Source organism: Amphiprion ocellaris, chromosome 7 (assembly GCF_022539595.1).
Source record: "Amphiprion ocellaris isolate individual 3 ecotype Okinawa chromosome 7, ASM2253959v1, whole genome shotgun sequence".
NCBI lineage: Eukaryota > Metazoa > Chordata > Actinopteri > Pomacentridae > Amphiprion > Amphiprion ocellaris.
The window spans coordinates 36429481-36442519 of record NC_072772.1 but is presented as its reverse complement, the minus strand read 5'-3'; the positions used below and the strand labels follow the sequence as shown (position 1 = coordinate 36442519).

The following is a 13039-nucleotide window of genomic DNA, read 5'->3' as shown; positions in this document are numbered from 1 at the left end:
TAAAGTATTAATTTACATGTTGACTGTCAAAATAAAGGTCAAAACTGTAAAAAAAAATCTGTATTTTTATACAAAGTAATTATAATGTAGAAAAAACAGGAAGTGAGACCTATTTAAGAAAGTAAATGTCAGACTTTTTAATACTTTCCAAGGTGTTTTATGAAGAAAAATACGTCATTATTAATATTTGCATGTTGTCAGGTTTGTTCTCACCTGGATATGGAGCTCTCAGAAGTCAGGTCTTTAGGGGAACGCATCGTGTTGAAGTTACGTTTGGGCTGCGACACTGCAAACAAACAAACAAGCAATAAACAAACAAACAACACTCTTTGAATGATGTTAAAACCGAGAAAACCAACATGAATCAATGACTTAATGAGTAAATACAGCAGTAATAATTAAAATAGTGATAATTAAAGGGAAATTTTGAAGTCAATTTTGGCAGTTTTGACCATCATTCCTATTAGCAATGAAATAAATTTACTCTCAAACTAGATTACAGAAGGGCAGAAATAGAAATAAACAGAGTTTCAGAACAGAATCCATTCTTAGCTCGAGTTTCAGAAACTCTAAATCTCTAATTTATTACAGAAAATCTACATAAATGTACCAGAATGGACTCGTTTAATATTACAGGTGGTGCAAAGTTCTGCTGAGGAGACGCTTTGACTTGTCTAAAACAGTAAAAACAAACAGATTAGGTGATTTTTTTAAAGCCGTCATTGTTTTGGATAACTGGTGTTAAAGTGGACTTCATGTCTTGATACTAAAATAAAATAAAAACGTATGAAACCAACACCTACTGGTGACTTGGTGGACCTTCTTCACCATCGATCCATCGGTCTGTGAGCCGTCTTTGGGTCCACCAATTCTGACAAAACAACCACAAAGAAATCTGTCAGTTTAGTGGTGATCTCAAGACTTTACAGAAGAATATAGCTTCTATTTTGAAGCTCGAAGTGGTTGAACATAACTGGTTTCACTGTGTTTTTTATCCAAGACAAACTATTTTAAAATCATCATAGAAACGTCCCTAAACCTGACAGAATAAATCCTCACTCCTGCAGGTGTTCTTTACCTCTGGACGCGGGAGGGCGGAGCAAACACTCCATATTTGGGCAGGCAGCTGAAGTAACGGACGCCGAACACCGAACCGTCGTGTTTCCCTGTCGGCTGGTCGAGCTCGATGCCGAACCAGAAACCTGCAGAGACACAAACACATCAGTGACTCAAAGCTGCTGATCACAGAGAAGATGAGGTTTGTGCTGCTCAGTGAAAGAAAAACCAAGTAACAGGAAATAAACTGTCACCGGTGAAGTTATCGTCCAATATTGTTCAACTCTGCTTCCAAACAACCAAACTGTGACATTAAATGTGATGGAAACGATCAAAAACAACCAACATAAGACACAAATAATCACAAACAGAAAGACAGGTGCTACAAAACGATGCAAAATGACATTAAACAACAATAGCTAAATACAAACAACCACAAAGAGATGCAATCATGACCATAAAGAGACACAAAATGAGATGCAAGACAAACATAACGGAACAGGATGTCAACAAATAGAAATGAAAAATCATAATAAAACAGAAAATGATCAAAATAAGTTAACAAAACAACCATAAAGAGGTTCAAAATGACCACACAGAGGCATAAAAGGGCTGCAAATACATGAAATATGTTGGAAATTAGACACAAAATGTTCTACATTTGAGGAAAAACTACCATAATAGGGCAACATAACCTAATTATGGCACAAAATTACCTAAAGTTTACCACAAAAACATGCAAAAATGACCGAAATGACACACAAAACAACCTCAAAAGGACAGATAAACTACAAACAGATGCTAAACAATCAAAATGAGACAGGAAATTACCAAAACAGGACAAAAAAATGATGTAAAAGGACAATAAACCTCTGAAACATACATAAAACCACAACAATAATTTTCCATACATTTAACATGTAGCAAATACAGGCACAGTACACTAAATTTAAAAATGAAACCTGCAAACTCGCATTAAAACACCATGCTTTCAGCCAAAAAGAGCCTCAAAAACTACTTGGTGAATTTTTCTGCCAAAACTATTTGGAGTAAAATTAACTGCAAAAGCAACTCTGTTATGGTTGGCTACCAAATCAACTCGGGGGAGTTTTCCCGCCAAAACTAAACAACTAAGTTTAGCCACCAAAATTACTCGGTTAGATTAAGGCACCAAAACTACTACTAAACTACTAAATTTTATTAAGCTTAGGAAACTGCTTGGTTATACTTAGCCACCAAAAAATCTGGGTTAAGTTTTGCCGCCAAAACTACTGGGTTAGATCTTGCCGCCAAAGATATTCAGTCAAGTTTTCTCACCAAAATTACTTGGTGAGGTTTATGAACCAAAACTACTTAGCTAAGTTTAGGTGACAGAACTGCTTTGTTAAATGTAGCCTCAAAAATTACTTTGTAAAATTTTTTTCCAAAACTATTTGGGTTAATTTAGCTGCAAAAACTAGACAGTTAAGTTTTCCCTCCAAAACTACTCTGGTAGGTTTAGCTGCCAAAACTGTTCGATTATGTTTTATGTTAGGTTATGTTTCCTGCCAATTTTACTCAGTTAAATTTTTCTGCCAAAACAACTCAGGTGTGTTTTCCCACCAAAACGACTCAGATCTTCCCACCAAAGCTATTCAGTCAAGTTTTTCTGCCAAAGTCCCTCAGGTTGAGCTGCCAAAATTACTTGATTACATTAAGACACCAAAGCTACTTAGCTAAGCTTAGACAACAAAACTATTTGGTTAAGGTTTGCCGCCAAAAGTATGCCGTTAAGTTTAGCTGCCAAAATTACTTGGTTCAGTTTAGAAAAAGATCACAGTTTGGATTAAAATACACCCCGTTGCTATGCTGACATGCTACTATGCTGCATTGTGTCTCACTAAGAAGAAGGTAGCAGCTCAGGTTGGAATAACTGGGGTTCAGTAGTGGAAATAATGACAGAACCACCCACATCTTTGGCTATAAATGGCATCCAGTGTTGTTAAAATCCACCCACCTGGAGCGAAGTCTGTCTTCCCGTAGAAACGAACGATGCCGTTTTTCTGTCCGGCCACCAGAACCTGATCTCCAACCTCAACATTCAGCCCCTCTGGATCCAGACTGGCCACTGAGGACTTCTTCCTCTGGGCTGAGAACAAAGAAACTCTGTTAAAACCGAAGACGACCTGGTTGTTAATTTATTAAAATCAGAGCCATGAGTAGGACCTAGTTTACCTTTCTCCCTCTCCTTCTCCTTCTTCTCTTTCTCCTTCTTGGTCTTCCCAGCCAGGCGGGAGGCCAGGTCGATGCGAGGAGTTCTGGGGGTCGAGGTGACGGAGGAAGGCGTCTGGTCCACAACTTTGGAGATCTTTGACACTGGCGCGAAAATACCTGCAGAAGAAGACAAAGACGAACCCTCAACACCTCTGATTCCATTCAACAATGTGAGTTAGTGTTGCTGAAACACCATTTTGGTCACAATCAAAGGTAGTTGTGGTGATAAAATCAGACAGTAGCTACATTTTTCTATGTAGAGCAGCATGACCACCTCTGTGCTCAGTTTTTGATATCTACCATCTCCTGAAGTAAAATTTTTAGCTCTTTAGCTGCTAATATAATAAATCCAAGAGTAATATTTGCCATCTTTTGGCTCTGCATTGGTCTCTACCACACCCTAAGGTAAATATTTAGCTCTTTAACTGGTAATATGATAAATCCATGTCCAAAATTCAACATCTTCTAGCTCTGTTTTTGGTCTCTACCCCACCCTAAGGTAAATATTTAGCTCTTTAACTGGTAATATGATAAATCCAAGTCCAAAATTCAACATCTTCTAGCTCTGTTTTTGGTCTCTACCACACCTTAGGGGAAATATTTAGCTTTTTAGCTGCTAATATGATAAATCCAAGTCCAAAATTCAACATCTTCTAGCTCTGTTTTTGGTCTCCACCACTTTCTGAGGGAAATACTTAGCTCTTTCGCGGCTAATACAATAAATGCAGGACCAATATTTAGGGTCTTTCAGCTCTGATTTTGGTCTCCGCCACCTCCTGAAGAACGTATCTGGTTCTAACTGCTAATGTGATGAATTTAAGCTGCTATTTATTGTGTCATACCTGTTTTTATGGAATCTACCACTTTCTGGGGGAAATATTTAGCCCTTTAGCTTCTAATTTGCTGAATTCAAGTCCAACATTTACTTTCTTTTAGCTTGTTTTTGGTCTCTACCATTTTCTGAGGGATTTTTTTTGTAGCTCTTTAGCTGTTAATGTGTTGAATCTAAGTCCAGTTTTCACCATCTTTAACTCTATTTATAGCTGCTAATGTGACAATTTTACGTTATTTACGTTAAGTCTATATTTGCTATGTTTTTGGTCAGTTTTTGGTCTCTGCCACCTCTTGAAGGAAATATTTAGCATTTTAGCTGCTGAAGTCCAACATTCCTTCTCTTTCAGCTCCCTCTGCATACTGATAAATCCACCACCATGATCGTGTCTCTCTGAGGAGTTGTTACCGAGTTTGGGAGGGCAGATGAAGTATCGGACACCGCCCACGCTGCCGTCGTTCTTCCCCTCCGGTTCGTCTAGCTCCACGCCGACCCACTGACCACTGGCGAACTCCGTGGTGCCGCAAAACCTCAAAGTGCCGCTCTGAGAGAAACAAGGAAAGATCCCGAAGTCAGGAAACACAGCCGCCAACATCCAGGAGCTGGTTGGCTTTTAATGGGTTGGGAATGTGACAGGTGGAGTGAAGGTGGACAGAGTTTAATCGGGGAGACAACATGTTGCTAGGTTAGTTTACGATCCAGCCGGCCGGAGCTAAAACCAACCTGAGTGAGGTTTTCAGCCGGGCCGTCGTCTCGGCTCTGGTCTCTCTGGAGCTACACAGCGAGAACACAACTGTTCAGAGTCCACATTACTGCTAAATGAAGCTCAAATGCAACAATTGCTTCCACCTGGGGAAGACCAGTTCACATATCCGTGCATTAATAACTTAAATCTAAAAGCAGAGGTGTTAGATGCTTTTAGAGCCGCTAAACAAAACTCGACTTCCAATAACAAGAAGTAGGACGGTCACTACATTTTCACACAAAGATAAAATTTGCAATTAAGGATTTTTTTTCTACAAAAGTTGTGAAATTTTGTTTGGTTTTTAATGGAAATCATTGGACCTCTACCACCTCCACAGGGAAATATCTGCTTTAAGTGGATAGTATGATTAATCCAAGACCAATATTCAGTGTCTTTTAGCGTGAATTTTGGTTTTTACCACCTCCTGAAGGAAATATCTGTTTATTGCTGCTAATATGAGGAATCAATAACCAATATTCATTGTCTTTTAGGTTTGGTTTTGGTTTCCACCACCTCCTGAAGGAAATATTTAGCTCTTTGGCTGCAAACATGATGAATACAAATGCAGAATTCATCATCTTGTAGCTCTGTTTTTGGTCTCCACCACCTCCTAATGGAAATATCTGGTTATTTAGCCAGATATATCACAAGTCCAACTCCAATATCCACTGTGTTCCAGCTCTGTTTTGGTCTTTCTCACCTCCTAGTGTAAACATCAGGTCCTAGATGTTATGAATCAAAGTTCAATCAGATACTTATTGTCTATTAGTTCAGTTTCTCATCTCTACCACCTCCTTATAGAAGTGTTTAGCTCTTTAGCTGCTAATATGATGAATCCAAGTTTAATATTTGCTTTCCTTTAGCTCAGTTTTTGGTCTCCACCACCTCCAGAGAAGATACTGGGTTTTACTTGTTAATGTGATGAATCTATGCCAACTTTTCACTTTCTTTTTGCTCTGTTTTTGGCCTCCACCGCCTCCTGAGGGAAATATCTGTTTTTTTAGCCAGACATGTCATGAATCCGAGTCCGATATTCCCCGTCTTTAAGCTCTGTTTTTGGTCTTTCTCTCCTCCTAATGGAAACACAAGGTTTAGCTGCTAATTTATGTGTCAAATTGTGTGTTCTATGGTCCTTGCCCCCCCCCACCTCTATCCCTCTACCTCTTCCCCTCTATTTCTATCCCTCTACCTCCACCTCTAACCCTCTACCTCTTCCCCTCTACCTCTACCTCTACCTCTACCTCTATCTCTACCTCTCTACCTCTTCTGTCCCTCTCAACCCATCCGGCCAGCAGCAGATGGGTTCCCCCCACATTAGAGCCGGGTTCTGCTCGAGGTTTCTTTCCCTGTTAAAAGGGTGTTTTCCTTGCCAGTGTCGCCTTAGGGCTGCTCTGGGGTTCAGGCATATGGGTTCTGTAAAGCGTCTTGAGACAATTTGACTGTAATTGGCACTATATGAATAAAATTGAATTGAAAATTAATTTCATGAATCAAATTCCAATAATTAGCGTCTTTTAGCTCTGTTATTGGTCTCCACCACCTCCTGGGGGAAACCTTTTCATGCTTGTGTGTCACATAACTCCTTTTATCTACCATTGTGTTGTATTTTGTAGCCGTTTTCCTGTCCTGATGCAGATATTTTCTGCACTAAGACTTGATTTAATCATCCGTGTGTCCGTTTATTCTGCAGCCTCTGACCTTCATATCGTCCAGAACCACTCGGTCTCCCAGCTTCAGCCCCAGCGAGGACAGCATCAGGTTTCCAGGGATGTTGTCGTAGTTGGGCAGCGTTGCTCGGGGAAGGTTACAGCTCAGCGGGACGGCGTCCAGCAGCAGCTGCTTCAGCTCTTTAGCCACCATCGCCGCCTCCGCCTTGTCCAGGCTCATGTCCATCGGGTCGGGGACCACCTCTCCGGGGACCTGACCCTTATCGTTCTGCAGAACCAAACCAAAAGACAACAGAGGATTTAAAGGGGCCACGTTCCAGGTGAATGATGGGTGATTTAGGAGCTCAAGAGGAAGTAAGTCTTCGGATTTAAACATCTGAATGCTATGAAGGTTTGGAGTGTTGCCATTTTTCATTGCAATATAAAGTCCCACAGATCTATGGAAACATTACAGGGTTTTACAAGGACCAAAAAGTGACAGAGGATGTCTACAAAGAGATGAAAAACACCCTAAATGAAATTTAAAACAACCAAAATTTACCAAAAAGAGACGTAATTGAACAGACATGAACTGAAGAGATGCAAAAAGACCACAAAGGGACCAAATTAGAACAAAGACCAACCAAATGACCAAAATGTGACACAGAATGTCCACAAAGAGACTCAGTACATGTCTTGGAACCTCGATGTAAGAGTTTGAAAATAATTAAATCTTTGTGCAAAAATGCAAAGAATAGAAGTAAAATAGTTTGCTGTTAGCTCTAGCATGCTAAAATCTCCAAATCAGCTCCTAAAACTGTCTTTTGATTTGTTTAAACAGAACAGTTTATGAGAAACTGTCTTTTCTGTGTTTCGGCCTTGTAGATGATGTCATTTCTGCACCTAAAAACTAAAAAACATGACTTTAAGACATACTTTAAGACCCAACAAAGACAATTATTGGCATTTTCTAGCTGAAATGCCAACATTATGTCATTTTGGTTTCGAATTCAGTAAATCATCAGAACAAACAGACGTATCGAGGTGTATCTATGAGTTCAGAGGAACTTTGAAAGTGGAAAAAGCCTGATTTGAACTAAGTCTACTGCTAGAATGAAAACTTTTTTCAATAGAGATCCTCTTTGAGTGTTGGGGCCTTTGCTGTAAGGGTTAAAAAAAAAGAATCTCTGTGCAAAAGTGCAAAAACTAGAACTAAAGCAGCTTGCTAGAACACTAAAATCTCCACTAAATCTGTCTTTTTTTGCTGCACCTTGTCAATATTAAACATGTGGCGGGTTAAGCTAACTAGCCAGATTTTGGACGTCTGAATGCACTTTCTGCAGTTCATCCTGACATTAAGAGGCTGGATGTGATGCCACATGATCGGTAGAATAAAGGAGCATTCTGTCAGACTGAATAAAGCTAGAAACTGTGATTAAAGAGTTGTTTTTTACCCTGACGGTGGGATTCGCTCCGTGCTCCAGCAGACACTTGACGGCTCCCAGACAAAGGTTGGAGGCGGAGATGTGGAGCGCCGTGCCATAGTGGAAATCACTGCAGGTGGAGTTCAGCACTGCAGAAGAAGAAGAAGAAGGTGAGGTTGAAATTACTGACTTATTGGTGAATATTCAGTGATCAGTGGATGTGATTTAAACGTTGGTACCTCTGGGTTTGGCTGCTTTGAGCAGGACTCGGATCAGCTCCGGGACGTCGAAGTAGGCGGCATAGTGCAGAGCGTTCATGTTGGTCCAGCGGCTCCTCAGACTGACGTCGGCACCCAAAGAGATCAGCTGACTGGTGAGTCGCAGCGCCGCCGCCGGGTCGCCTGAAAACACAACGAGGACGAACGTAAAGAACCCAGAACCTTCCGACCCGATCCCCAGAGACACCCCAGACACTGACTCAGGTAGGATTGATTTAAAGTTATAGAAGAAGAAGAATGTAGTTCCATTAAAATCAATCAGTTCCATCCCTAGTTCTTCATCTCCAGTAACTTTATCAATGATCAGAGTTCTCCCTTCATACTGGGAATATTTCCAGAGTTACAGACCCTCAAAGGTCCAGATTCATCACTTTTTAATGGACTTTTCCCATCATTTCTGATCCTCAGAACTTCATCAGTCCAGCAGACAGAACCATGACATTTAGGAGGAGAAACACATCTGAGTTCTGGTAAAAACTGACACCAGATCAGTTTTACATCCATCCAAGTGTCATAGTGTAAAGAATAAATCTGGTATCATTAAAAAGTGATAAATCTGGACCCTCCTTTATCTCCTTTTTCAAGGACCTGGAAGGTTCTAAATTAGACTAAACTTAAAGACTGGAAGCAGGAAAGGAGAACGTCCCCTGGAGAAAGTTTCTCTAGAACTTTCTCCAGTTGTCGGTGGGTCTATTCTAGAACTTTCTATAGTCGTCGGTAGGTCTACTCTAGAACTTTCTATAATTGTTCGTAGGTCTACTCTAGAACTTTCTATAGTTGTCTGTAGGTCTACTCTAGAACTTTCTATAGCTGTCTGTAGGTCTACTCTAGAACTTTCTCCAGTTGTCCGTAGGTCTACTCTAGAACTTTCTAGAGAGGACGTTCACCTCTATGGACTTCAAGGACCTGCAATTCTGGAAATATTCACAGGATGAAGGTAGAACTTTACTAAAGTTACCGTAGATGAAGAACCAGATGAATCTGAGGAGGTTTGGGGGGATCTTTTGTGAGATTTGGTTGGTATTAGAAGGAATAATTCCAGACTTGGAAGAAATTTCTCTTCTTGTTTTCATCTGAATCGAGGGTTTAAGGATAAAAGTTGTCAAATTTGTGATTTTTGGATCAACAACGTGTCGGTTCTCGTTAGTTGTCTTGGTTCTAAAGACAGAAGATGAGTTGGGCTACTGGTTGGATTCTACGTTAGAAAGCTTCTTACCGACTCCGTGAGCTCCGGCCTTACAGCTGTAGTGAAGCAGCGTCATGTCGGTCAAACCGTCACGGTCGTTGACGTGGCAACCTCGTTTCAGGATCTGACAGGGAAGATACAGTAATTGATTGTTATTTATCAGTTATTGATCAGTCTTTCTGGTGTCCACAACCTCTAAATACACGTCAAAGTATCCCACGAACAACAACCAAAGGTAAAACTACAAGAAGTGTCATCCGAAGTAGGGATCAACCAATTGATTGATTGATTATTGATAATCGAGACAGACCGATCCCCGCTATTTGGAACAAATATGCATTAAAAGTTTACGATTAATAGGATGTGGTAGCAGGAAATCTGTCATTCATGACTTCATTCATTAATAAGGATTACTCAACATTTACAATAGAAATATCAGTGATGACATTTTAGCATCACCTGATGTTACGATGCTCCTCTGTTCACTGATCGATCAACTGATTGAGAGCAATAATAGTTTGTCTTCTGCTCTTCTGCAGTTTTAGTTCATATTTTCCTTTTCTATTACTTTAATTGTCCACTTTGGTCCAGATCTTAAAGCATTATTAGTTTAAGTTCAATGTGTGGCAGCTTGCTAACTTAGCTGCTAGACGTTAGCTTAGCATTAGCAACCATAAAAGCAGCTAATGTCCTGGTTTGTGTTGATGTTTGTGCTTCTTGTTCAGTTGTTGCAGAGAGACGAGTCACTCAGAACTGATCGATAAAGTTAATGACTTTAGAAACATGCTACGATGCTACAGATAGCATTAGCCACTTTTACCACCTACAGGTAAATTATTGTTTTTTCTGTGTAACACTAAGAATGCTTGTGTTTATAAAACCTTTAAAAGTTAATGCTAACTCACCTCCTAATCACAGCTATGCTAATCCACCAGCTAATGTGCTCGTCTGTCTCACTACGACGTAAACAATGGAGGATCTTTATTTTATTTTTGCGATAATCAGTCAATAAAAATAGATAAAAATGATTTAAAAAGCCAAAAACTGACCTCAATAATCAGTTCAGTTCTCACTTTAATGGTCCATTTTGGTCCAGATCTTAAAGCTTTATTAGTTATTGTTTTCCAAACTCTGTTTCATGTCTGCTAATTTAGCTGCTAACCATTAGTATAGCATTAGCTATCGTAGCCACCAGTTCTTTGGTCCAGAACTTTAAGCTTTATTTATTAGCTATTGTTTTCCAGACTCGGTTTCAGTTAAATCTGTGACTGCCTGCTAGCTTAGCTGCTAGCCATTAGCGTAGCATAAGCCAACGTGACAGTAGCTAATGGTTTGTGTTGATGTTTATTTAGATCTATAATCAGACTTTAGCAACACGTTGCGATGCTACAGATAGCGTTAGCCACTTTTAGCTGCTTCAAGTGAATTGCTGTTTTTAGAATGTTTGCAGCAGACTGTAGTGTTTATTAAACCTTTTAAAGTTGATGCTAATTCACCCCCCAAACACTGCTGATAATTGACCTGCTAATGTGCTCATATGTTTCGCTGCGTAAACAATGGCTTGAAGTGTTGATTGTCTGCTACTCTACAGCCAATCAGAGAGAGCCGTGGGCGGGACAGCTGCTGCATCAGAGCCAAAGGAGCACATTTCTTTAATTTTTGCAATAATCAGTCAATAAAAATAGAAAAAATGATGTCAATAAGACAGAAACTGTCCTTGTCCTTTGTAAATTCTTGTCATAAAAGCCAAATTAAACTGACCATGATTGAATGTCGATATTGCCAGGATACCATAACTTAAATTATGGGATTAACTAATTAAACATGAGCATGTAAAAACACAAACGCATCATTTAAAGATCAGTTCTGCAAATGAAACGATTCTGGATCAATGACTGGATGATTATTATTATTGGGATTATTCAGGGTTCATGATGGAGGAAGAAGAGACTGGAGACGAGGATTTAGGTCTGGAAATGCAGAATAAATTTAGTTTTCTGTGGCAGCAGCAGAAAAATCTTTGTCATATGAGCCCAGCATGTTGGATATTTCAGTATTAAATCCTTCATTCCTGTCCTGACACCATTATATTACAAAAATCAGTAAGTTCAGTTAAACTCTGGCAGTTTTTCTGTCCCGGTTCGTCCCTGATCCTGCCTCTGAGTTTGTTTTTCCTTTTTGCTGAGTCACGGTGAAGCTTCTGTTTCGTGTCGTCGCCTCTGCAGCATTTTATCTGCAGACGTTTTATCTGGGTCACCATCGGAGCTGAAGCCGATTTCAGAGAAAAAAACAACAAAACCATGACTGAAACTCAAGAATTCAGAGTCAGAAAGGCAGGTTTTTATCTAAAAGTTATTAATATTAAGTTTATTTGTGTTGCACTCTCTGAAAACAAGGAGCTGTTTTCAATAAAACTATTATTAAATTAGACAATAATGAAAACAGACTGGAGTAAATGAATAAGAAGTCAAACATGCAGCATAAACAGAATAGAATAATGAATTTAATGCACATTTAAAAAAACAAAAACAGAATTTAACTGAAAAAGTAAATTATTTATGGTGTGATTCTACAGCAGGAATTTACATATTCGGGATTAAAATGCTACAAAATGTGTATAAGAAAAATATTTTACTTGTTTATAAGACATAATAAAAGAAAAACCTGACAATAATATTAAATAAACGAGGAATAATCTGACAAAAGTAATAAAAATTTACTCTCATGTTACTTTTAAAACAGTTTTAAGCTGTAATTCATTTCAAAATTGACAGCTTTTTAAAACAGATTTCCCCAATTTTGTTGCATTAAAGATGCTATCTAGTAAATCATCAATGAGCAGTTCAAGGACCGTTGGAAAGTTGAAAATCCAATGATTCTTTGAGTTTTTACAGTTTCTGGCTGTTAAATGGTGTCATTCTGGAAATTTCTTAATGTTAGCGTGTCGTGTGGTTGAGAATCGATCCGTTTCTGAGGTAAAAACTGGTTATTTGTCAGTTCTCACCTCGTTGCCGATGATGTCGATCTTGTGCTGCACCTGAGGAACCCACTGACGGACGATGGCGAACAGCTCAGGGATGGAGGTCCGAGGGTCCATGAGGATCTCCAGGCAGGCCGGATCGTTGGGGTCGAAGAAGGTGAAGGCTGGAGGAGAAACAACGGTCAGGGGACGGCACCTGAGGAGGTTTTATTTCACTGATGTGAGGGTTTTAAAAGAGCCGACTGACACTGAATGCCACATTCAGTTATTTCTGCCTCCCGCTTCTTGCTTTGCTGCTTTTCAGCAATTTGTGAGGCGGATGGAGCGTATTCAGAGTGTTCAATGTTTTCTGTGATTTCTGTGGAGCTCCGAGGGCATCTGATGAATTTCAACGAGTCCAAACAGCGACAGTCTGTCAGCAGAAACACTAAAGTTTATCTCTGAGGGAAACCTTCAAACGAAGCATTTAAATTAACTGATTTTGATTAAATGTCACATTTTTATGCCTCAGTTTTCAAAAGACACACGATTAGTTCAAGAGTTTTGTTTTCACACTAGGGATTAGTTCACGTGAAAACTCTCAGATTTTTTATTAAATGACTGTTGGACACAGCTGAGTCACTCATGGCTTCTCAGTTC

At 39.5% G+C, this 13039-nt stretch overlaps 1 protein-coding gene across 2 annotated transcripts in view; it reads right to left on the bottom strand.

Moving 5' to 3' along the window:
* Positions 1–13039, bottom strand: part of clip3 (CAP-GLY domain containing linker protein 3) — a 29462-nt gene that overhangs the window by 7692 nt on the left and 8731 nt on the right. The window contains exons 3-14 of one of the 2 annotated variants that reach the window (XM_035942065.2): positions 12425–12564; positions 9451–9544; positions 8196–8357; positions 7987–8105; positions 6585–6821; positions 4865–4915; positions 4550–4685; positions 3271–3426; positions 3053–3184; positions 1079–1202; positions 804–871; positions 214–286 (exon numbers count right to left, since the gene is read on the bottom strand). In XM_035942065.2, coding sequence (XP_035797958.2) covers positions 214–286; positions 804–871; positions 1079–1202; positions 3053–3184; positions 3271–3426; positions 4550–4685; positions 4865–4915; positions 6585–6821; positions 7987–8105; positions 8196–8357; positions 9451–9544; positions 12425–12564 — 1492 coding nt within the window. The remainder of the gene's footprint in view (positions 1–213; positions 287–803; positions 872–1078; positions 1203–3052; positions 3185–3270; positions 3427–4549; positions 4686–4864; positions 4916–6584; positions 6822–7986; positions 8106–8195; positions 8358–9450; positions 9545–12424; positions 12565–13039) is intronic. The other variant, XM_023296326.3, reaches the window with a different exon arrangement.